At 38.6% G+C, this 25,224-nt stretch overlaps 1 protein-coding gene across 1 annotated transcript in view; it reads right to left on the bottom strand.

Annotated features, from left to right (window-relative positions):
- Window positions 1-2,038: 2,038 nt before the first annotated feature.
- SH3BP1 (SH3 domain binding protein 1) overlaps window positions 2,039-25,224 on the bottom strand; it is a 60,817-nt gene continuing 37,631 nt past the window's right edge. Inside the window, exons 7-21 of the mRNA XM_058191670.1 lie at window positions 22,474-22,609; window positions 21,664-21,732; window positions 21,412-21,502; window positions 20,900-21,042; window positions 20,710-20,821; window positions 19,483-19,564; window positions 17,316-17,396; window positions 16,941-17,057; window positions 13,064-13,161; window positions 11,673-11,802; window positions 10,352-10,464; window positions 8,412-8,806; window positions 8,282-8,333; window positions 5,183-5,890; window positions 2,039-3,708 (exon numbers count right to left, since the gene is read on the bottom strand). Coding sequence (XP_058047653.1) covers window positions 3,383-3,708; window positions 5,183-5,890; window positions 8,282-8,333; window positions 8,412-8,806; window positions 10,352-10,464; window positions 11,673-11,802; window positions 13,064-13,161; window positions 16,941-17,057; window positions 17,316-17,396; window positions 19,483-19,564; window positions 20,710-20,821; window positions 20,900-21,042; window positions 21,412-21,502; window positions 21,664-21,732; window positions 22,474-22,609 — 2,653 coding nt within the window. The 3' untranslated portion in view covers window positions 2,039-3,382. The remainder of the gene's footprint in view (window positions 3,709-5,182; window positions 5,891-8,281; window positions 8,334-8,411; window positions 8,807-10,351; window positions 10,465-11,672; window positions 11,803-13,063; window positions 13,162-16,940; window positions 17,058-17,315; window positions 17,397-19,482; window positions 19,565-20,709; window positions 20,822-20,899; window positions 21,043-21,411; window positions 21,503-21,663; window positions 21,733-22,473; window positions 22,610-25,224) is intronic.

Consider the following 25,224-nt stretch of genomic DNA (forward strand, 5'->3'; position numbering starts at 1 on the left):
ACTGTAAAATTCACAGCAAGTTGAAAAGAGAAGCTATAAAATAGCATCAGCCCCCAGCTTTTTGGGCGCCAGGGACCGGTTCCTTGAACAGGGTTTTTCTACAGCCTGGAGGATGTGTGGTTTCATGTGCTGCCTGCATCCCACCGATGGGGCTTCGCTTGTTTGTGTGGCCCAGTTTCTGGCATGCCATGAACCGATGCAGATCTACAGATAGGGCAGGTGGGGGTGTTGGGGACTCCTGCGCTATAGCATGCTAATAGTACATCTCATAAGAAACTATTGTACCAAGAGCATTCTCATTAAAAAAAAAATGCCTAAATCAGAGGAAGTCTTTCTGACCAATTTCTGCTCTATGAACTTTGAAAATATTTTTTGAATTAAAAAAAAAAGATTGGAAATTAACATACTTCAAAGGTCCAGAAGACACTTTGAAAGAATGAAAAGTCCTTTATTTGAAAGCGAATGATAAAAGAAGATAACAGTAAGCTGGGAGTGGAAGGGTTGGATAGAGGGCATCCAACGGTGGAGCCAACTTATTGGTTTTGACTTTGATAAATGTATGTTTGGAGGCTTGCCATGACCACGTCTGCTCACCATATTATTAATGTGCTTCCAGCCCCGAGTGCTTAATTGAATTTGAAGTTATGCTTGTGGGAAAGATGTGGCAAAGATGACATGTATAGGTGTAGTCAATAACCACGTCTATGTCTCATCCCGAAGCAGTTTTGGAAAAAGAATCTTGGGGGAGGAAGCAGGGATTGTTACTACCAAACAGAATACCTTTTAGACAGTATGCTATTTCTTCCGGCACTATATACAGAAGTAATATTGGACACTTGCGAATAATGATCAATAACAGTTTTTATTTTTTCTAAACATACTGATCTCTAGCAAGTTTTCTTTCACACCTAATCTTCACATGCATTTGCAGTCCTTAATTCTGGCCCACTTTCCTGGCTGTAAAATTTTCTCTCTTTCTTTGACCCAGCTTTAAAAATTCTAACCCAAGTTTTACAGGATTTATCTGAAGCAGATTGATTAGTCAAACCAATTTTTACACACAATGGATAAAAAGGTGACTTGGTCCCAAGGCTTGTAGCATGATGGGGTTTTTTTCTTTTTAAGTGCAAGGGTATTTAATGGCTTCTTAGTATATCATTACAGTTCTCTTTAATTCACATTATTTATTGGACTGCTTTAGCCCTGGCACTTTAAACTTTATGAATGAAAGATAATAAATATTGTAGCATTGTGTTGACCTATATTTAGTCTCAATGATGTCAGTAGGATGATTTTTTTCTTTAAAAAAAAAGACAATAGAGGTATTAATAATTTAACAAAAATCATCCTGGGCTTGTGTGAGGACTATTAATCCATTGTTGTTTCCCTTGTCCTGTACTCTATCTAACAGGATTTGTGGCTAAGATAAAAATAATATATAATACCTGTCAATAAATGAAAAGAACATTCCTAAGAATGCTAGAGTGTTCTGTTTGTGACTTATGCCAAATTTCTTCCTGATAAAAAGCTTTTTACAAAGCATGAGAAGGAATAGAACCTAAAGTATTAAAATCCTTTTTTTTAGCGTTTACTTAATAGTTTTTTAAAGTATTAACATTTTGGGGAACACTTTAAAAGTACTCATCTCCAAATTGTCCTTTCTCTATTTAAAAAAAATTGGTGAAGATTAATAAACTATTGTGAATGTATGGATCACCTTAATTTTTTTTACTGTTTATAGAATGTGTTGTTATGTTTGTGGGTCAATGACTGTAATAAAAGATCATTCTTAAAATACACTAAACCTCTTCTGGCTTGGTGAATTTACTTCTGAAAATTGACAAACTATCTGAGAAAGACATGGTCCAGAAGAAGGTTCAACACAATCGTAAGAGAAATGGAACATTCTGGAGTTCTCTGGAACATTCTGTTCCCCTATCAATGATTTCTGCACATTCCTAATGAAAAGAAATTATGAAATTAGAAATTATCATAGAGCAATCTCACAAAGTAGTTAAATAAATACAATCCAATTCCATCTGGTGCCTGCAATTTATTATATGCAGAACGACAGCAAGTGTCAGAAAACGCACAACATCATGGAGGTACAGTTAGTGAGTAGGCCCAGAGGCAACATACCACTTTGGCACAATTGATCAGCATAATTTATACAAACACACTAATAAATACATAATAAACCATTAGAAGAATAGCAAGGACTGATTTGGGGATACTGTGGTACACAGACACCACTGGCAATGCCAACATTATCCCACAAGTCAAGCACACCATGGCAGGGCAGGGGGAGAACACACATTCACCCCTCCTCTAGAACAGTGGTGTATTGTATCAGGCACAGACAGGAGCTAAAATATTTAGTGATGAAATTTATCAGTTTGCCCAATTTGGGGGTGGGGAGGAAAAAAATACCAAGTTCTTGGTTTTGCTTAGGCAAGACTATCTGGTGGCTGTGACCACAGGACAATTACCAAGATATAGTGAGTCAGTGTAGAACACTGTGGCACAAAAATTATTGTATGCAACTTAGTTCGATGCAGCAGTAGCAATTCCATATACCAAAATGAAATTGGATAGATTAAAGAAACTTGTTAAGATTCAAGACAGAAAAAGGATATTAAAATTTAAATTCATTAATATATACTCTGGATATTGAGTTCTTTTGACAGTTGTCATTTTCTTTCCTGCACAAAACAAAGCACTCTGGGACAAATCCTGTGGAGGAATTTACTTGATTCTATTAGAATGGCTCCTGTATTTAGCTTCAAATTAAAAAATGCTCTTAGTTCTTACGACTCCTGGATCAGCTAAATTGTTTGAATGAACTTCAACTACATAAACATCCACAGGAATAAACCCAAAGGACCATTTTGTGGAGGTTCAGGGTCATATTTTCTGAATATGTACCTGATGTTTCCTTTTCACAGCATAGGTTCTTGGAGAAGAACTCCAAAACGGGCATGGAATGGCAGTGATTATATTTAAGCCTGGGGACACACTATAAAAGCACATCAAGCACATCATTATGCTTCAAAGTAAAGCAAAGGCCAACAGTAGGAAGACCGCTATTGGCTACAATAAAACAATAACTTAAATAAATAGTTACTGTGATGAAAAATAGTAATAAATACTAGTTTGGCCTGTAAACAACCTATTTTTTTTTCCACATTAGATTTCCTGCTCCCCTACTGTGTCTAAAATAAAACCGATTAAGCTTAAAGAATGAGAGGGGAATTAGTCTCACTCTCTTCATTCTTGAAGAAACACTGGAATGTGATGAGCCCAGATTCAAGAGGGGAGACAGGAGGAGGAAAGGTTGGCAGTCTGGAATGGAAACAGGACTGTTACCCACCAACTTCTCCCCTCATTCATCCAGGCCTGGTATCAAGTCTGCAATGCTGTCCACATAGTAGTGAGGCACCAGGTCCTTAGCCGAAGGGCTGTCACTGGCCATGTAAGCTTGTGCCTCCTCTAAATGAGAGACACCTGTCAGGGTCAAGACAGTATCAAGGCCACAGTTCTTGCCAAACAGTATATCCGTCTCCAGCCGATCACCCACCATAAGCATACGGGATGGATCTACACCAAAGCGCTCGACAATGCATTCAAACATGTATGTGTTTGGTTTTCCAATGACTGTTGCTTTGCGACCAGAGGCTGTTTCAACTGCAGCAGTGAGACTCCCTGTCCCTGAAAGAGAAGAGACAAAACAACCCCCAATCAAAAGATTGACCTCCGTTAGCAGCAGCAATCCAGGCACTGCCTGACAAATTTAGGTAATCCAAATTAATTAATCCAATAAAGAATGAGTGAAAGGGGTCATTTTGGGTTCAAACTAGCAAGACAAAGTAAATTTAATTTTCACTTAAATGGAAAGTTTGTATTTAATTTTACTATTTATGTGAAACAGATTCACATGATTCTAAAGATTTTACAGCAAGTAACATTATAATCCAAGAAATTCTATCAACTCAGTTGGGATCCCAGTTGGAAAAATCTTGGAGTGGATTCCAAGGACTTATTAATACAAGCTTCCCAGTTGTTCAGAAACAGATACACTTGAATTAGATATGGATACATTTTATTACTCCGTATAATATAAGTATTTATTACCATATATATATACAGTATACACTTCAAGTAGTATTGCTAATAGTAAGATCAACTAGTCAACTTTAGAGTAAAGTTTTTTAAATAGTGGGGAACAAATAATCATTTTATGAGGGCGAGACTATGATGTATGAAGTTTCATAGATATATCTTTATCAATAGAGATTGAGATTTTTTTTTCCCAATTCTCTTGCCAAATGCCAATCATGCAGAATGTCTCATTCAGTGCAGGGATATTTCTAAATTCCACAAAAACAACTTAAAACTCATAAAGCTCTAAAAGGGGTTGCTTGCAATGAGACAGATGCTGACTCATCTTATTTGAAGAACTGTCCAGCAGCTGACTAATAGACATTTACTTTCTACTTGCAAGTCACTTTACTGAAAGTCATCTTATTGGAATTGTTAGTTAACAACCATGCAAAAGGGTCTATCAAAATAACAATAACCCTGAATATAGAAACTGTGCCAGGCTCATATCTTAGCAGCACACAAGAACCTCCATAAGGTTATTTGATCACTGGAAGTGCTAGTACATCAAGTGTTTTCTTCCAACGATTGCTTGTAAAATATGAAAAAAGTGCTAAAGTCTTCAGCATTTTAGGAAAAGGCACAATTTGACTTTGAGAACATTCCTTCAGTTCACACCACCTTTATCTGGTCAAAGCTTTGCTCAGTGCCTCAGGGTTCAAGTAAATTATGGTGTGAACCTCTATACTTTATGCCGTCTGTTTGAATCTCATTATGGGGGCATTTATTAAACTGTACAGAAAACAAGATATCAAAGACCAGAATAGATGATATAACGAGTGAAAATCCATTCCTCAGCCTTAAGCCTACCCAGATGTATGAACCTTTTGGATGGTTGTTCGTTTTCTCTCTCTACCCTTTTTCTTAAATTTATGTAAATGCAGGATTAAGGCCGGCCCGTGTCCTCTGCTGTACAGTGCTAACAGGCGCAGGGCCGGCCGACGCAACTGGGCCTCGACGCCCACCCGGAGCTGGCAAGGGGGCTCCAGAGCTTGGCTGCCTCCGGCCCGCCGCCCTCACTCACCCGGGGTGCGCTGCCCACTGCTAAGCGGGTGCCAGGGGTCTGGATCGGTGGCTACCAGCAGGCACCGCGGGTCGCGCAAATAGGCGCAGGCCTCCGAGAGCTTAGCGAAGGTGAACTGGTCGTCGTAGCCGACGACGACAGCGCGCACCGGGAGGGCCTCCTGGCCCGGAGGCTCTTCGTCGCCGTCCCCTTCTTCTCCGGTCAGGCGGAGCCCAGCGTCGCGCAGCTCCCCGCGCAGCCCTTCCCCGCCCAGCACGAAGACCCGGCCCGGGGTCGAGGCGGGGGAGTCTCCGGCTCCGGCTTCCCCGCCCAGAAGGCGCTGGCGGAGGTAGAGAGCGGAGCAGAGAGCGGAGCTGAACACCTGCTCGCCGCGGACGCCGCGGAAGCCGAGGCGGGAGAAGCGGCGCTCCAGCTCGGCCACGGAGCGGCGGCTGTTGTTGGACACGAACAGGGTGGTCTTCCCGTTCTGGCTCAGGCGGTCCAGCAGCTCCGGCGCCCCGGGAACCGCCCGCTCGCCGGTCCACAGAACCCCGTCGCAGTCGAAGAGCAGCCCCTGCGCCTCGCCCAGCACTTCGCGCAGACAAGCGCCGCTCAACCGCCTGCAGCTCGCCATGCTGGAACCGCACTCGGCCCCCCTCCTCCCACGACCCCCTCCCGTCCTCCTCGCGGAGACGCAGCCAATCGGAAGCGCGCCGTTCCTTTGACGGGCTTAGGAAACGGTACCAATCAGAGGCCTGAAGAGCCGGGGGCTCGACCCGCTTAGAACGACACGGGGAGGGGGAGGTCGGAGAGAGAGGTGTGTGTGTGTGTGTGTGTGTGGGGTCCGCCGTCCAATCGCGAGTTGCTGGCGCGATGAAGGCAATTAAAAGAGGAAGACAGGAGGGTTCGCCCGAGTTGATGAAAGCGGGGCGGGCTGCGTGAGAAGCGGTGTACAAGAGGGGGGAGGGGTGGGAAGAAAAAAAAGAATGCAAAGAAGGCGTTCTGAGCAAGACCCGCCAGGGGGCGCTCGTCTTCCTTGCTAACTGAGCAGCGGGAAAGGTAAGGTAGCGTTCCTCCGCCCCTCTAGCTTTATCCTATTGGTGGAAGAAAAGAAGGAAGAGGCGGGTCAAAATAAAGTGGCACGTGTTGTAAACCTGTTAGAGGGAAGGATAAAAGCTCGACGGGCTCTTCTTACAAAGGAGCGTTTCAAAAACTCACGTTAGAGACTGTGAAAATGATATCCTAGACCTACCTACTTAGATAGACCTACCTCTATCATATCTCTATCTCTGTCTATCTCATCTATTTTCATCATTATCATCATCATCTGATTTAAATAGTGCCGGTCTCATGTATATGACTCCTAGGCTGAACAAAAGAGCAATAGCACTTAGACTTATATACCGTTTCACGGTTTACAGAGTCAGCATCTCCCTCCCCCCCCCAACAATCTGGGCCCTCATGTTACAGACCTTGGAAGGATGGAAGGCTGAGTCAACCTTGAGCTGATCAGGATCAAACAGTCGGAATAGAATGGACCTTGCAATATTACATTCTAACCGCTGCACCACCACGGCTCTTTATTAAAATAGTACACCTGTTCAAGTCATCCAAAATACTAATTTACTTTTTTTTTTCTCCTGGAAGCTATTCTTGCTACCTTAAGAAAAACCCCTATTGGTAAACTCTTTTCAGGAAGCTGGTTGAGGATAAATGCCAGATAGATGCTTTGGAAATTAAGAGAATTGCCTGAGATACTGCTGTCACTTCTTGTTTTCCTACTTTTCCCTCTGTGAAAAGAATAAAAACAAGGCCACAGCATGTAGGAAAAGGGGGTGGAATCAGCCTAGAGTCTTAACTTGGTCACAAATGGATTAAGTCCAAATTCCCTTGAATTCCGTGGAGCTTTATTTAACTCCAAGCAAGTGCTCACCATTAGTTGAGATGATTTCTGTGCATAGGCTGTTTAGAAATAGAGCTGTTGAATTGGACCTTTGTTTGTGGACCTGGTTTTTTGTGCCTGGCAGAGGTACAAGGTTGGGAAATAAAGCACATTCTTGAAAGCACATTCTAGCCATGCAAAAACATACAAAAAAAATGTGGCTCTCTAGGAAAGGCTAGGGATTTGAACTCTTCAGCTGCTTCTGATGGGCCACTTTTGTACTGTGTCAGCATGAATGCCTTGCTGCAGGGCTGTCAAACTCACAGGCCAGATGTGTCATGCTCTGGCCACGTCTGGTTTTGGGAAGGGGGAAAAAGTTGCAATATGTCACGTGATGGGAGTTTGACACTCCTGCCTTGCTGCATTTGTTCAGTTTTTTTTGTCTGTGTGTCATGTAGGACCCATAATTTTTATTATGCCCTTTCTTGTCTATTACAGTGTATTTATTTACCAAAAGTTTCATATTGCCTACACTTTTGATTTTATGGGGAAAAGTGTCTTTCAATTGCAATTTTATTTTATTTGCCCATTCCTCTCATTTGTTTTTCCTGAAGCAGTATTCTAAAACTGATAATTGATAAAGGAGTATTCATCGGCAGTGTATTTATTAGACTTTATAATGTTACAAAACACCTTTTATCTCAATAAAACAAGAGCTGTATTTATCTTTGATACAGGCAAAACTGATACACAGTTTCTTTGATTTGCCTTTTGTCTGTATGGACTGTTTGGATCATTTAGATGAACTAGATACATTCTTAAAGTTGAGTTATAGATAAAATGTTACCCAGCAAAATAACTAACCACTTTTTGAAAGGGTAAGTATAATTCTCATAGATAGGATTAATACAAGATGTATGTTATAACTGCAGTAAAGAAAAGACAACAGTCTCTCTTCTTTAACATTTATTCAGAAGCTTCCACAAATGTCTTGTTAAAAATAATAAAAAAGCAGAGCACTGTTAATGAAAAGCTATTTTGCGCGTTATAGATTGACAATAGAATAGTAGGAATGTGAAGTGTGTTGTATCATTTCTGCTTATGTACAGGATTGAAATATTGCATGAAGGACAGCCTATACTAACAGAAGCTTTAATGTTTGTAAATAGGAAGGGGGATTTTTTATTTATTCTTTTCTTTGGGGGGGGGAATTGTTTGATTTAAATAGATGACCATACATAAGGGTCCCAAGGGAGATGACCCTTGCACCTCGATGCATTTGGGGAACAACTTAACAAAATACCAGGCAGAAAAGAATTGCAACAAATTGGATAGGCAAAAGCAAAGCCAGTGAAATTCTTCTCAGACGTTCTCCAGAGTTTCTACTTTCTGAGCAGCAGCAGATGGAGAGCTGTTCTTTCCTTCATTGGCTTCTTTCTTCACATGGATGGGATCTTTGGGTGTTTCTCTACTGCAGACATTAGCAGAATCCTCTTCAGCTGCAGCTGCCTTATTGTTCGTAGCTTCTGAAGGAGGCCTGGGTGATGGCGGAGCTTTGTGACTCTGCCGTCTGGCAGGCTGGGGAGGAAGTGGTGGTGGCACAACTGGAGCTCTTGCTGGTCCCCCTACTGTTCTTCGAGGCAAAGCTTTAGGGATGGAGGAAGACTCTGGAGGAGGATGAGGCGGCATGTGACGGTGAACAGGTGGCATGATTTGAGGCTGGGGTGGAGGCATGGTAGGTCGGGGTGGAGCCACTCGCTTTGCTGTAAAGGGGAATGAAAGAAAGAGAAATAAAATCCAATATTTTAGACATTTTTTTATTCTAACTCCTGTGACTAAGTTCTGCAGAAATCCAGAAAAATGCTGTCACAGTTGATATAAAAGTCTCTTAATTATTATTTATTTTCTTTGTATCTGTTTTTTCAAAACTGAAAATTATTTCTAAAAGTACTGACTTTTCATATGTATTATTTATATTTATATATGTGCTTAACTGGTTCCTAAGGTGGTTCCTAATGATACCAGAATTGTAGAGTAAAATGAAATCTGAAATCTAACTATTTTAAACAGATTATACCAGATTATATCCACTATTGAGGTTGACTCAGCCTTCCATCCTTTATAAGGTTGACTTTGTAAATATACAAATAGAATGAGACTATTGCCTTATACACTGTAAGCCGCCCTGAGTCTTCGGAGAAGGGCGGGATATAAATGTAAAAAAAAAACAAAAAACTATTATCAAACTGCAGTATGAATTTACTACATATGTTTCCCTCTATTTTATCTAGTCTTATCATTTCAAAGTACATACAAAGCTATGCACTAGTCAGTCAACCTTGATTATGCTATGGATTTTCTGAACAGGACAGTAAAACAAAAGAATAGCAGAATGGTAGGGAGGTAAATAGAATAAAACAGGTAGTATGCAGTGGTGAAATCTGAACCAGTTTGCTACTGGTTTGCTGGCCACGCATGCGTGCTGTGCACCATGTGCAAACATGTGCACCAAACATGTGCTGCATGGGCAAGCGCAGTGTGCACCAAGCGCATGCTGTGTGCACATGCACAATACATGTAAAAAAGAGGCTTGGGAAGGTAAGTAGAACAGCGAGGGGAGGGATCAGCTGTGCCCCGTGATTTAGCTTCGCTAGAAAGCAGGATTTCCTGCTTTCTAGCAAAGCTAAACTGTGCAGCACAGCTGATCATCAGAAATACCTGTTCAGAGGAACCAGTAACTTTTAAAAAACTTTTTAAACTACCGCTTCAATCAAACTGGTAGCTTTTTTAAATTACTGGTTCGCCCAAACTGGTAGCTTTTTTTTAACTACTGGTTCACCTGAGCCGGTAGTTTTTATCACTACCGGTTCGATTGAACTGGAGTGAACCGTTAGCATTTCACCCCTGGTAGTATGGCATTGCATATTTCCAGACAGCTTCCAATTCCGTCAGTCAAAATATATTGTGCTATAATATATATAAAATAATATATCCATTACTCCTTATTTAGCTGATTTTTCTTTTGTTAAAAAAATATAAGAAGTACGAAAAGTATCACTATAAGATGTTATCAACAGGTCTCTGTAAAATTCAGAGGAACGCTGATTGCACAACTAAAACCTTTTGAATCTCCCAAGCTACAAGCTATGTTTTCAGAATACAAAATAGTACCACTGTCTCTCTTGTACTTAATGCAAGTATCTTGCTTACAATCCCATTTGAAGAGTTCTTCAATGATGTGGGAACATTGGCAGCTGGCGTCAATCAGAGAGGTAAAATGATTACAATGGTAGTTCTATGAAACTTACTTTTTCGTGAAGTCTCATCAGCAGAAACAGAGGTAGGTGGGCAGATTGTTGTTTCAGTAGATGACTGCGTCACTTTTGAGGACAATGTTTCTGGAATAACCTCAGCATTTTTCCTGCCAATGTGGAAAAATCTTATAAATTCCCATTTGTAGGCTTCCAAAAACAATTAGTATACAGAGAAATCCCAGAAATATTTCCATTCGTAATCCTTTGATATCAACCACAAACCACTAAAATGGTGGCTGACCTGCATTTCTGGAAGATTAAAGTGAAGTTTTTACACCGTTCACCGACTAGTGAAGAACAGGTGAAGGTTGCTTTGTGCATCCCAAAGAAGAATAAGTTTTAAAAACTGATTCCCAAATTGTGTGTTCTCCTTTTCTCTTTCTCTTTCGCTTATCTGTTTCTGTTTGGGATTATTTTTAATGTAAACTTGAGGAAGGGATCATTAGTGCTGCTTTTTATATGCTACTGATTATTGGTATTACAAGGTCAGGTTAAAATGCTTTAAATTATATCCTATCTCATAACGATGGTTGGGGAAAGTCTTCTTCTCTGGAGTTTTTTTTACTGTAAGCATCAACAATATGGCTGCTGCACAGCAGCACATACCAGAGTAGACTAAAGTAAGATAGAGTAGCTTGTGATTGGTTAGGTAGTCTTTATTAGAAACCCAGGCATTGTCTTAGAGTAGGATATAAACCAGATCATTATGTTAAGCTGTAAGACAATTTATTGGCTTACATATACATGTTATTGTAGGTATAGTGATTATTTATTTGATTCCTCCTTTATTATTTTTATAAATGTTTTATTAAGCCAGGGTTAGATGGGTACCCTGTCTCTTTGAAACCAGTGTAGTAAATAAACAACGCAACAGTAACCTGTTGTGATAGGTAAATGGGCACATCACATCACCAAAAAGAAGAATTGTATCTGAATAAAAAGTGGAGAACAGAAGATTGTGTAATTGAAATGTATCGCTACAATTTTTTGAGGAACTGATATAACAAAAAAATACAATGTATTCAATCCATATTAGAGCAGGGGTCTCCAACCTTGGTAGCTTTAAGACTCGTGGACTTCAACTCCCAGAATTCCTCAGCCAGCAAATCTGGCCGAGGAACTCCGACAGTTGAAGTCCACAAGTCTTGAAGTTGCTAAGGTTGGAGACCCCAGTATTAGAGTAACTGTGACCACATGCTCTATATGTATATTTATGCTAATTAAGGTGAATACTTTCATGGCCTTTTCATTCTCAGCATTCTTTGTAAAACTAAAACTAAAAGCACAGCTTAGGGTTATATTTGTCTATGTATACCTTTCTTCAGGCATAGGGGTATTAGATTCCAAAGGTAGAAACACTGCTGTAGGTTCTTCTGTTGTGGGGATGTTTTCATGTTTGATGTCTAATGGAGGAGTGAACAGGCTGGAGACATTGAAGTCAATATCTTAAGAAAAGAAAGAAAAACAATGAATGAGACAGTCTGAGTGTCTAAAATCTATTACAATGTGCTGCAGTTCTCTCTAGCAGCAGAAGGTTCATCGTTGATTCCTTCCACCTCTCTGTTTCATAAGATTTATCAGTGCTTTAATAAAGAATAGTCAATTCATGCACAATCAAGAAGGGACAGCCCGACTAAGAGTCAGAAGCCTATGACTCTTCCCTCTAAAGCCTTTAAAAGCTAATTCCACAACCTAGGTGTTTAAATTGCTAAAAGACACTATCTGTTCATTTATCTACTTTTTGATTAAGAAAGCACCTCCCATCTAGGATCGAGGTTTAGGGTTAGCCCAGTGGTGGGTTTCAAATTTTTTTACTACCAGTTCTGTGGGTGTGGCTTGGTGGGTGTGGCATAGCTTGGTGGGCGTGGCTTGGTGGGCATGGCAAGGGAAGGATACTGTAAAATCTCCATTTCCTCCCAATCAGCTGGGACTTGGGAGGCAGAGAATAGATGGGGGCGGGGTCGGTCAGAATTTTTACTACTGGTTCTCCGAACTACTCATCTCCAGAACTGGTCAGAACCTGCTGAAACCCACCTCTGGTTTAGCACTAGAGGAAGGTAATACATTTGTCTGGAATACCATAATGGCATTCAATGCATAATTTAATGAAGTGCCTTGGACATTCCTTTCAGAAGTATTGGTAACTGCATATAAATCATACTTGATTAAATCATCCATATGCAGCTTCTGCATCTGCCACTGACATGAGTTCTCCCCAAGAATGGTTCATATATACTCAGTTTTTACCACTATATCTTTAAAAGTATGAAGTATTTTTAAAACCATTTGGTAGCCACCTTTATACAGTACCTTGTTTTTAAATACTAAAGATCATTAATATAAATTATATATTTTCTGTGCTCCAAAGAAACACAAGTTAAGAGCCCCTACACATACACAAATACACACACACACACACACACACTTTGCAACTCTTATTCTAACCCTGGATAACAAAAATCTTGCTACTGAAACTTGCATGACAAAGACACATAGTACATGAATGATTAATTGCAATGCATAGTTATTGCATAAGGCACACAGAGATTTCTTTTTCATAGTGACTAACGAATTCACAGAATCATTTATTAATTCCATTTTCTGGTCTCCTTAAGCTGTCCTTTTCAACTGGACACACTACATGTGTCTGCTTACAAGCTTTGTGGAAATGTCCAATCTGCCCTGAGAAAAAAGAATTAGAGTTACCTCCTGGAAAGAGGATCTCAGCATTTTGTATGAGAGGCTCCACAACTCCCACAACTTGGATGGAGGATACCGAAGCTAGGTCTAGCTGCACTTGGGACCTGGGAGAAAGAAGCCAAAACAACACTGAGCAGATTCTGAAGCAACAACCTATATAATTCATTTGTCCTAATCTCCCTTGCTTCACCCACATGTTAGCATATAAATATCAGACTCTTCTGCAGCTTGATCTCTGAACATCTAATAAAATTTAACCTGATTACAACAAATGCACATAAATAATTTAACAATACTATCCTCTCCATCAACAATATTATCCTCTCATCCCAGAGCGAATGTTTTTTATATTTATGTGGTACTAAACAGGAGGAGGTAAGATAAGACTATTATTGTTGTTTTTTTTTTAAATCAAGTTTTTTATTTTTGTATAGTTTATACATATCATTATGTGAATGGTGTGATATCTGAGTATCATACAATTCAATACAAATAAACATATTCATAATTATTACATTCCATTTTCCTTATTCCATATTATTAATACATTGCTTTACCACCCTTCCAGTCTAAACTTTCTTTAACATTTCCCCCTTCACATTATTATATTCAAAGACATGATAATCTGTTTTATTATTCATATTACCATTATTTAACTCTTCCCCTCTCTCTATATTAAAGTTCCTTTCTTTCTTCCATTATTTAATATCTCAGTAGTGAATTCTAACATCAATTACAATCATTTAAAGCATTCAACATATTCCTATTCTATCTTTTTTCTAATTTTCTCATTCAAACTCTAATTTTCTTGTTGCATATAATTCTACTATTATTACGCATAGCTATATCTTCTCATTTCCAATTAATAGTAAATTCTCATTTATAATTTTTCCATAGTTACATATAGTAAAATATTTATCCTAATATTTATTATATTACATACCAACTAATTATCCAGACTATATCATTCTAATATTAATACAATTATTAAAATATAATCATAACGTATCTATAACTCTTTTTCTCCCCTTAGCCATTATCTCTTGTCCACATCCAATTCTTTAATTCTACCTTTTTTTTTTACTTGTCTCCCATATTTTTCTCTTAAGTCTTTTATTCCATCTACTTCAAGGTTTATAGTCTGAATCCATAATTTAATTTTTTCTCCTTGCCCTGCCCTTTCCCACTGTTTAATTTGAAAGCTTTCTGTTCTAAATCCTATCTTTCCCCCCCAAGCCTCTTCCTGTTCCTCCCATTTCTTTTTTAAATCTTTTAAAGTGTTTTCCTCCTGTTTTAGTTCATTTTAAAAGCGTCTCGTCATTATTATCTTCTTTTTGCTGGTTTCTCAATTCTAATTCCCCTTCTATTCCAACTGTTAATTCCATTCTTTCCTTCCTGTCCTGGTCTTTCCTCCTTGTCTCTTGTATACAATTTTCCCATCTTCTAACTATACAATCAAATATTTCCACTATGTACTTGGGTCGTTCCAGTATAAGTTCTTTAATGCTTTGAATCATTGACTCCATTCTGTTTAAATCTCCACAATCGTTAGTTCAGAAACCAAGCCTCCAAGTCAAGTTTTGATATCTCATCAATATTCAATCAAATCAGTTAGTTACTTCAAAGATCCTCCACTCCTCAAGTCGTTTTTATATATCCAATAATATTCAGGGGTCTCCAAATGCAAAATATTATTTAATATTCCAGTCTCCAATGGTTAAAGGATAAATATGTATAGTTCAATAGTTATTTTCATTTATTTCAATGTTTACTCCCAAGTTGTAAAAAATCACTTTCATCAGCAGATGGCACTCTGCTTCACTCGGCTGCCTCTCTGCTTTTATTTTGACAAATCCAATTTACTTATCTTGTTTGTTTTAACTTATAAATCCAATACTTAAAGCAAATTATTTGAAGAAAAGGTGGGGTTATGGTTCCAGCATCTTAATATGCCTTCTTAATATCATATCTTTTGTTTTGAGGATTCAATTTCCAGGTTAATTTTCTTTTTAAACAAATACTTACTTTTTAAATTTCCAATATGGTTTTTCACAATAATTACATGCCACTGTAACAGATCATTCTAAAATGTATTCCCCTTAATTTTTTTTTTTTGGGGGGGTCAAGCTTCAGCAATAAATCTTTTCTCACCCAGATAACACATCATTCACTGTTTCTCTCCTCCTGCACAAACTTATGGTTTCTGTATGTTCCCTGGCTTCATGACAGTCATTTTGACTGCCCCTGCTACTAGTCTTTGGATTTTCTGAGTCAGGAAGGGGAGATGCGGCTCCCCTCAACCTGCAAGGCGGTCCCCCTTTGCTTCACCACCCCTCCAGGGTAGCTATGGCTTTGAATGAAGCCCCTGACAGGGAGAGCTTGGAACGGGACCACAAAGCTCACGGTCCTCACTTCCAAAGGTGCTGGAAGTTCAACTAGAAGTGAGACTATTATTGTTAAAGATATATTGATATATATTAATTCCCTGAAAAGAGAAAACATATATCAATATTGGTTGCTCTTGAAAATGTGTAGAAAAGCATGCAGACTTGTCTTTCACAAGGATTCCCATCTGTTTCTGGTTCGTTACTTCAAGAACAGAATATTAGGTTGAAAGCACTGCTGTTTGTATGTGTTTTCTGGAGAACTACTTAAAATCTAATTTGAAAAGTATGAAGAACATATTTAAGAGAGGAAGCAATTAGATTCTTTCCCCTTTCATTTTGGCAGTGAATGCCCAGTTTCTTTCATTTCTTGAGAATTTACTTAAAATATAGTATATGCTACATAAAAATATAGAGTGAAATAATAAACTTTTCACACACAAGCACACACACACTTCCCCACATTAGGAGAACTGGCAGTTACAAAAAATATTGAAAATAGTTGAAAATAGGACAGTAAAAAAGAGCTGCTTTGGAGCTGTGATTGGAGAGATCCAGAAGAAGCTGAAAAACTTAGTTGAGAAACTAAAAGGGATTTAGGCAGTTTTGATTGATGAAGAAGTGCAGATTCCAAGATGGATTGAGGAAGATCGCCAAAGAGTTTGAATAGGAAGATCACCAAAGATGAAGAAGGATGTGACATCGGATCACGCATACCCCATACAGATGACCAGAGGCAGAAGCTGATTGGAAGAAAGCCAGCAGCATTCCACTAGCTACAAAATACTGCTAATTAAGGTTAATTATTGCCCCTGATTAAATTGTCCATAGTTACATACACAGACGTATTCTATAAGGAATATATTGGCAGTATCATTAATTTAGGCAAGGAATTATTTAATAGCTTAACTAATTATTTATGAAGTTATTTACAGCTTTTTTTTTACTTTATATCTAATTCTTGGATAGTTGAACCTGTGCTAGGGAGTTGGGATCTGTTGATGTATCTGCTTAAACTACCAGCCCCTTACTTAATTGGTTTGGCGTGGCTGAAAAAGAAATTTCCTCTCTATATTACAAATAAAGAAAACCTTCTCAACAAGGTCTTTGAATGAGAAATGTTGAAATCACAAAAATTAAACTGCTGTAATTACATTGTTGCAGTGATGAAAAAAAAGGTGCACTTTCCAAATGTTTCCCAGTTTTAAAAGAATTTGCCCTGGATGACTTTCCTTTATCCATCTTGTGGGTCCCCAATTGATTTGTGCTAAAATTCCCAACAGTAATGCTTTTGGTTGGGGAATAATGAGCATTATAGTTTAATACATCTGATGGGCAGTACTAAGATTGGAAGAGAATAACATATCATTTTTGGTACAACATATTACATAGATAGAATGTGTGAAATAAGAGAGGTATTTCTCAATAATTCATTACTGAATAAGTATATACTATATGAAACCCACAGTATATTGTCTTCTGGGACATCTATACTTTACCTTTCATTCTCCTGGGGCCACAGTAGGTTGGGTCCTAGGACAATGGCAATGTTGCTTGGGGACATTTTATTCACTTCCTGTTGTTCAGCCAGCTTGGCTAAAAAACGAATCAGGTACCTACAAAAAAACGTGATTTGTAAAAGCAAAACTCAGTGCCTCGATTTTCTTAGGATTCTCATGTTTTTCCTATTGAATTTTGACCTATCACAGAAAGACAAGGAGGAGAAAAGCTTTACATCTTCGTTTAAGTAAGCCAATAAGCCCACTTTCTGAATTAAGGCAATGAACATATAAATGCAAACATTCAAGAATATTATTATACATTATAATAAAATTGATCCTTAAAAGTTTTAAAAATTTATAGCTATGTCACACCTCAGGTTGTTGTAATTGTCCTTGGGAAGAAGATTACAAACATTCTTGAGGCATTCTAGTCGAATTTCTGGTTCTTTGGCACTGAAAAGGAACAGTGAAGAAAAAAAAGGAGAAAAGGAAGGCCAAAACAACATGAAAATAAAAAGGATAATAGCGCTTGTGAGAATTTCTCAAATTATTTCGTATTGCCTAATAGTCAAGGACATTGTAATCTGGCTGTATTTCTTATCATTTACATCCTCTAAGGCAGGGGTCTCCAACCGTGGCAACTTTAAGCCTGGTGGACTTCAATTTCCAGAATTCCCCAGCCAGCAGCTGGCTGGGGAATTCTGGGAGTTGAAGTCCACCAGGCTTAAAGTTGCCAAGGTTGGAGACCCTTGCTCTAAGGCTTCTCAGATATGGATGGAGCAATCCTCTCTGGCGATAGTAATAGTACTTAAACTTAAATACCACTTCATAGCGCTTTACAAAGTGGTTTACAGAATCATCATATTGCCCCCAACAATCTGGGTCTTCATTTTACCGACTTTGGAAGGATGAAAGGCTGAGTCAACCAGTCAGAATCAAACTGCTGGCAATTGGCAGAATTAGCCTGCAATGCTGCGTTCTAACCACTGCGCCACCACAGCTGTCTTTAGCTCTCAGTTGGTGGAAGCACCTGCGGAGCTTCTCTGAGGGTAGAAGTCAAACAAGTTGGGTGGGTCTGGTTAATATTTGCAAGGGGGTATCATCTGGAAATACTAAGGTTAATTTCTTGACTGTTTGTTTTAATGGAAAGACGACAGTGGCAACCATTTTGTATTGTTGCTAAGAAATTACACAGAAATGTCCATGAAATTATCAGGAGTCAAGATCAATGCAAAGGAACCTTGACTTGAAAGTAGATTTGATTGTCAGAGTTAATTGCTTGAGCTGAGATTCAATCTCAGGTTTCTACAGTTTATTCTAAATTCCAACCACTGGTTGTCTCTATATTTTATGGATCAGAATATATTACACATTTTTCTTCTGCACCATCATGTATTAGGAGAGGAAGATTTTTTTTGTCAGTTTCTAAGGGGAAAAAATTAATCACCAGTACTATGAATATTTATCCGGAGATTAACAATTACACACAAACAGTATTTATTTATTTATTTATTTATCATACTTTTATACCGCACCATCTCCCGTAGGACTCAGGGCGGTTCACAGGCATATTAAAAGACAATATAATAAATAAGCATTAAAAACCCAATTAAAACTAAATATTATCAAAGCCAAATCACTAAAAATGGTAAAAACCGATTAAAAACCCCATTAAAATTTAGCTAAAACATTTTATTCTTAGGTTAGTCCAGCGCGCTGAAATAATAGAGTCTTCAGTTCATGTCTGAAGGTCCGGAGGTCGGGGAGTTGTCGTAATCCCGGAGGAAGCTCGTTCCACAGGGCTGGTGCCGCCACAGAGAAGGCCCTCCCCCTGGGGGTCACCAACCTACATTGTTTGGTCGACGGCACCCTGAGGAGGCCCACTCTGTGGGAGCGCACGGGTCGTTGGGAGGCAATCGGCAGCAGAAGGCGGTCTCGAAGGTATCCCGGTCCTAAGCCAGTAGGAGATCTTTCTGGCTTGTTATTGTTCTAACTGCCTGCCTATGGGAAATTGAATAGGACTAGAACTAGGCTGAATTAGTACTCTAAGAATAATCTGAACTAGAAACAAAATTGTTTTTGAGAGTTTTTTTTAAAAAAAGGTATCTGCTGAAATATAGAATTTCCTTTTAGTTTTTAAATGTTTTTATTAACTTGAGATGAGAATATCTGCACTTTCTTAATGCTCGTGCAGCCTTACTAGTGCCAGCACATACAGTGGATATAAGAACTCTACACACCCATTAAAATGCTAGGTTTTTGAGATGTAAATAAAAACCAGACCAAGAAAAATCAAGGTGCAAAGAACTTTGAAGTGTTTATCTTGGTCTGATTTTCTTACATCTTAAAAACACAGCATTTTAAACAGGAGTGTGTAGACTTTTTATATCCACTCTATATCAGGGGACAAAATAGGTTTTATAACTATTTTTCCAATATAAGCAAGGCGGTAAGAATTAGTTTGTCAGATAAATAAAACTCAATCAAAGACTGAAAGCATTATAGTGTGCTTAAGCCCATCTTTCTATTTCCAACTCACCTGGCAGCTTTCAGCCAATCATCATAGAGTTCAGAGGTCATCAACGGCTGTGGCAATTCTCGTAGGTAACATTTTAATGCACCTGGAAGCAAAAAAGTATGTTTCTGACACAGTATGACTGTCTAGCTGTAAACAAGATGTAAATTGCCAGGTAAGTGTCGAATGTTTCAATATTATGAGAACCAGTATTGTAGCCAATGAGCAGAGTTTGGGAGCTGTTTTCCAAACTGTCTAAAGAACCTTAAGTTGATTACATCTGTCTGAGAGAAAGATGGAGTTATGCTGAGTAAACTTGCCACATTTAATGATGTTCAAAATAAATAACTTTATTTTTCTGTGAAGCAGCAAGAGAAGGTTGCTTCGATGCTTGTAGGTGAGAGAACAGTGTGCTTTGCTTCTGTTTTGCTCTACTCAAATTTCACTGAAAAGCCTCTTTGACAACAAATGATAGGTAGGTAGGTAGGTAGATAGATAGGTAGATAGGTAGGCAGGTAGATAGATAGATAGATAGATAGATAGATAGATAGATAGATAGATAGGTAGGTAGATAGATAACCTTTATTGCCATTTTTTACTGTGGGCACACTGGCATGCATTAAAAATGAAATTCTGTTTCCTGATCTCAAAAGTGTACTCATACATAACATACATACCAGGGGTGAAATCCAGCAGGTTCTGACAGATTCTGGAGAACTGGTAGTGGAAATTTTGAGTAGTTTGGAGAACCAGTAGTGGAAATTTTGAGTAGTTTGGAGAACTGGCAAATACCACCTCTGGCTGGCCCCAGAGTGGGGTGGGAATGGAGATTTTGCAATATCCTTTCCCCAGGAGTGGGGAGGGAATGGGGATTTTGCAGTATCCTCCCCCTGCTACACCCACCAAGCCACACCCACAGAACCAGTAGTAAAAAAAGTTGAATTTCATCACTGATACATACATACATACATACATACATACATACATACATACATACATACACCTACACTCATACATGCATATATTAATCACTGTCCATCTTGAATACATATCAGAAAGAGGAAGTTTGAGAGTTCACAAGGTTGATACTATACGGAACAAAACTGCAACCGAATCTGGATGTTCTGCTTCGGAAACCGCAAAGCCTCTTCCCAGAAGGTAACAAGGAAAACAGTTGTGAACAGGATGTGTAGTGTCCCAGACAATGTGTAGTGTCTCAGACAAGGTCTCTTAGTACTGCTGATAACCTACCTGCAACAGCATGAGGGTCTACGTACAATTCATCCAGAATATTTGAGCCACTGTCAAGACAGTATTTTAGTTTCTTCAGCACAGAAGCTCCAGCTGCCAACCGAAAGAGCCCCTAAAAGAAGAAACAAAAATGATAGAGAAGCCAGGAGGTCCATGGCAAATGAATAGCTGGACAGAGTGCGGTACCTACCTCTTCCCGCATACCTGTGTTCAACAGCATCCTAACACAGGCTTCAATGGGAAGTGCAATCTCTCGCCCAGCAGTATTCAGGTGAGTCTCTAATGGCATGCCATATACCCCTGGTACAGCTGCATCTAATGAAAAAGGGGCATCTAAACAAGGGAGGAGGAGGAGAAAGGACAAAGATTAAATAATGTTTATCTATTAATTTCCAGAGTTATCTCCTCTCTACTCTTCTGGGCTAATATCAGGTTTTTTGATGTACACAGAGCAAAAAGCTGAAGCCATTTCTAGCTGACTACCACAGGTTAATGCAAACATCAATTAAAAAGGACCATATCTAAGCAGATGACCAGAGGATGCCCCTACCAAAAGTATTAATGTTCAATTCCCACATACTGTATTTGCAGCCCTTTCTGTTTAATATTCTCAAAGCTCTGGCTGAATAATAACTATTTATTTATTTCTAATGTATTTGCTTTGGTATTTGCTCGTACCAAACAATGCAGCTCAAGTTGTACCTGTTTGGTTGTGAGAACTCATTAGCTCTGCCAAGCTGGAATTTAGAAATTCCAGAGACTTCTGATGATATTCTGCCTGGATTTCCAACAACTGTCACAGAGAAACAAGCAAACAGAATTGTAATTCTAATTAGTATTTTTCCTATAAGTCTTGTCTATGGAGAGAGAAAATTTTCAGAAGTTACATGATTTTTAAAATATAATATAAATAAAATATAAGTAGAGTAGTTAACAAAAGGAATTAAATCTTACTTTGATAAAGTACTTAGCATAGCTGTCCTCCTTAGTTGAAAAATGATATAAATCAGCCATATATTCATCCTGGAACGGTATTGGAAAATATTATTCCTTGATACACTCATGAAAAATTAAACATAAAATTTCATCACTATATTTCTTGACATTCATGACAGCAGAGTTTCCCAAGCTAGGCAGCATTGACATGTGGCCTTCAACTCCCAGAATTTCCCATGGCTGGCAGGAGAATTCTGGGAGTTGAAGTCCATGCATCTTAAAATTGCCAAGGTTGGGAAACTGCATTATAGCATTAACAAATTTCTAATATAGATAGGGAGTATACTTGTAGTGTACTTCTCGAATGTAACTGCATGGCTCTGAGGATACATGTGTGCAACTAATGGAAGCCAACAAATTCTTATGCTTCCCATTGGTAGCCATTACAAGATCCATGGTGACTTTCCAGGTTAGAATAATGAGATACAGGAGTTTTGCAATAGTCTTATTTTAGCAATCAGCTAGGTTTTGAGGTGACAATCATTAGAAACTTGGTTGACATTTTGAGCTCACTTGTGGAAGCTACTCAATACACAATAGAATTGATAGTAGAGCCTGGTTCCATCATTAAACAATCTAAACACAGCCAATCAGATTAACTGTGATAAAGAAGAAATTAACATTCTAGTTTATATTTTTTTAACTATTTCTCAGCTCTCCTGTATTTGATGAATTTCTTACACAAGCACGTTTATTTATACCAGAAATAAAGAGTGGGCTAAGATTAATCAATGAATTCTTGATCAAGCTGTCTCCATGTTTAAGTACCTTACTCTGCTCCACCTTCCTTTTCATCTCCTCTTCCTCTTCCTTCAGATTCTCCAACTTTAAGGCAGCTGATGAGGCTCCTGAAGTTGTGACAGCACTGACACTGTTACTGGAATTCTTGGCAGCTTGATTTAGACTGCATTAAAAAAAAAGAAAGAAACAGATTTAATGGTATTTCAAAATTAGGAAACAGGATAGGTTTGATATGAAAAATTTTCTTAATGATCAGGGTTTGAGCTGTTACTGTGAGGCCTAAGAGTGACACTCTGGATGCAAACACCCATATGATGCTATATTTCCTGTGGAGTGGGAAGCCCAAACTGTTTTAACAGCAGTTTGTGTAGTGCAAATTTTGAGTGTAAGACTAGAATTAGGGAAGCTTGAGTTCAAATCTTGTCTCATTGAGAAAGTGTATTGTGTACCTCTCACAATACTAGACAACACAGTATCAACAGTAGAAACCTTCAAATTTCTAGATCTAAAAGAAAGATCTAAAATGGACAGCTAACATCAAAAACATCATTAAAAAAGGACAACAAAGAATGTTCTTTCTGCGCCAACTCAGTAAGCTCAAACTGCCCAAGGAACTGCTGATTCAGTTCTACAGAGGAATTATTGAGTCTGTCATTTGCACCTCTATAACTGTCTGGTTCGGTTCTGCAACCCAACAAGAAAAACACAGACTTCAGAGGATAATTAGAACTGCAGAAAAAATAATTGCTACCAACCTGCCTTCCATTGAGGACCTGTATACTGCACGCATCAAGAAGAGGGCCGTGAAAATATTTACAGACCCCTCACATCCTAGACATAAACTGTTTCAACTCCTACTCTCAAAACGACGCTATAGAGCACTGCACACCAGAACAACTAGACACAAGAACAGTTTTTTCCCGAAGGCCATCACTCTGCTAAACAAATAATTCCATTAACACTGTCAAACTATTTACTGAATCTGCACTACTATTAATCGTCTCATAGTTCCCATCACCAATCTCTTTCCACTTATGACTGTATGACTATAACGTTGCTGGCAATCCTTATGATTTATATTGATATATTGACCATCAATTGTGTTGTAAATGTTGTACCTTTATGAACGTATCTTTTTTTTAATGTACACTGAGAGCATATGCACCAAGACAAATTCCTTGTGTGTCCAATCACACTTGGCCAATAAAAAAAAACCCTATTCTATTCTATTGCACAGGTAAACAACCAATACCATCCAGTTTATTTATTCTGCACAATTTGGCAATTTCATGCAATCTAAATCTAAGTACCAAATGTAGATGGTACAAATTTAGATATTAAAAATAAAAGGATTACCGTATATACTCGAATATAAGCCGATCCGAGTATAAGCCGAGGTCCCCAATTTTACCCCAAAAAACTGGGGTAAACTGGGGACTCGAGTATAAGCCGAGGGAGGGAAATGAGGCAGCTACCGGTCAGGGAAAGCCTCCCTCCCTCAGCTGAGAAGGCTGGTGGCTCCCCCGCCCCGCCCTCTCACTGCACCGGCAGGGCTTCCCCGCGCTAATGCAAAAGCCCGCCAAGTTTGCACCATCCGGTATAATGTGAAAAAAAGAAGAAAAAAAAAACCTCGAGTATAAGCCGTATATACTCGAGTATAAGCCGAGGGGACGTTTTTCAGCACAAAAAACGTGCTGAAAAACTCGGCTTATACTCGAGTATATACGGTAATTATTTTCCCCAAGACATAAAACAAGCCAAGAATTTCAGTCCCACCTCTTCTAGTAACATCACTATCACGTTCTTGTAACACTTGGATATAAATCCTAATCCAAAAAAATATTGTCCAAGCTTACTGAGTGGCTGTGGCTTGTTTTATTTTACTCTAAATGATTTCACACTGTTGTGAGAATAAAAGGGGAGAGGGGAAGAAATCTGTCTGATTCTTTTGATTGTTTAGAAATAAGGCAGAATAAACATGAGTCAAGATTGGGACACTTAAGAGATTCCTTCATATCATATGAATATAATATTATTCCAAGTCAAGCCATTAAGTTGGCAACAACTTTCCCTTTTAGTCTTTGGCATAACATGGATAGCACAAGAGCACTATGGGCATTGATGGACAATCACTTACCAGTACTTTTAAATAAATGAAATGTGAATTAGTCCTATCTACAGATGGAAAGTTGCAATTTTCCATTTAACTTAACTTAATTAATTTAATTTAATTAAGTTAATTAGGTCATAACTTTGGTATGACTTAAGTTTAGCTCATAAAATCATCTGCTACAGTATCCTACCTGTCAATGATTACTTTAGTTTCAACCACAACAATACACGAACGCACAAAAGATACAAACTTAAGGTAAACTGCACCAAACTCCGTTGCAGAAAATATGACTTCAGCAACAGTCAATGCCTGGAATGCACTACCTGACTCTGTGGTTTCATTCCAAAACCCCCAAAACTTTAACCTTAGACTGGCTACTGTTGACCTCACCTCATTCCTAAGAGGTCTGTAAGTGCACCAGAGTGCCTATCATCCCTGTCCTAATGTTCCCTTTAATTGTATTCATTTTATGTATTCAATTCATGCTTATGCATATATATATTATCTAATATGTACTCAACAAATAATTAAATAAATAAACCTAGTCAATATTATTTCTAATGCTCAGTAACACGTTTTATCTTAATTATAAAACGTTTAATTATAAAATTAAAGGCCTTAATTATAGGGCCTCTGGTGGCTCAGACTGCTAAGACAATCTGTTA

This window comes from Ahaetulla prasina, chromosome 7 (genome assembly GCF_028640845.1).
Source record: "Ahaetulla prasina isolate Xishuangbanna chromosome 7, ASM2864084v1, whole genome shotgun sequence".
NCBI lineage: Eukaryota > Metazoa > Chordata > Lepidosauria > Squamata > Colubridae > Ahaetulla > Ahaetulla prasina.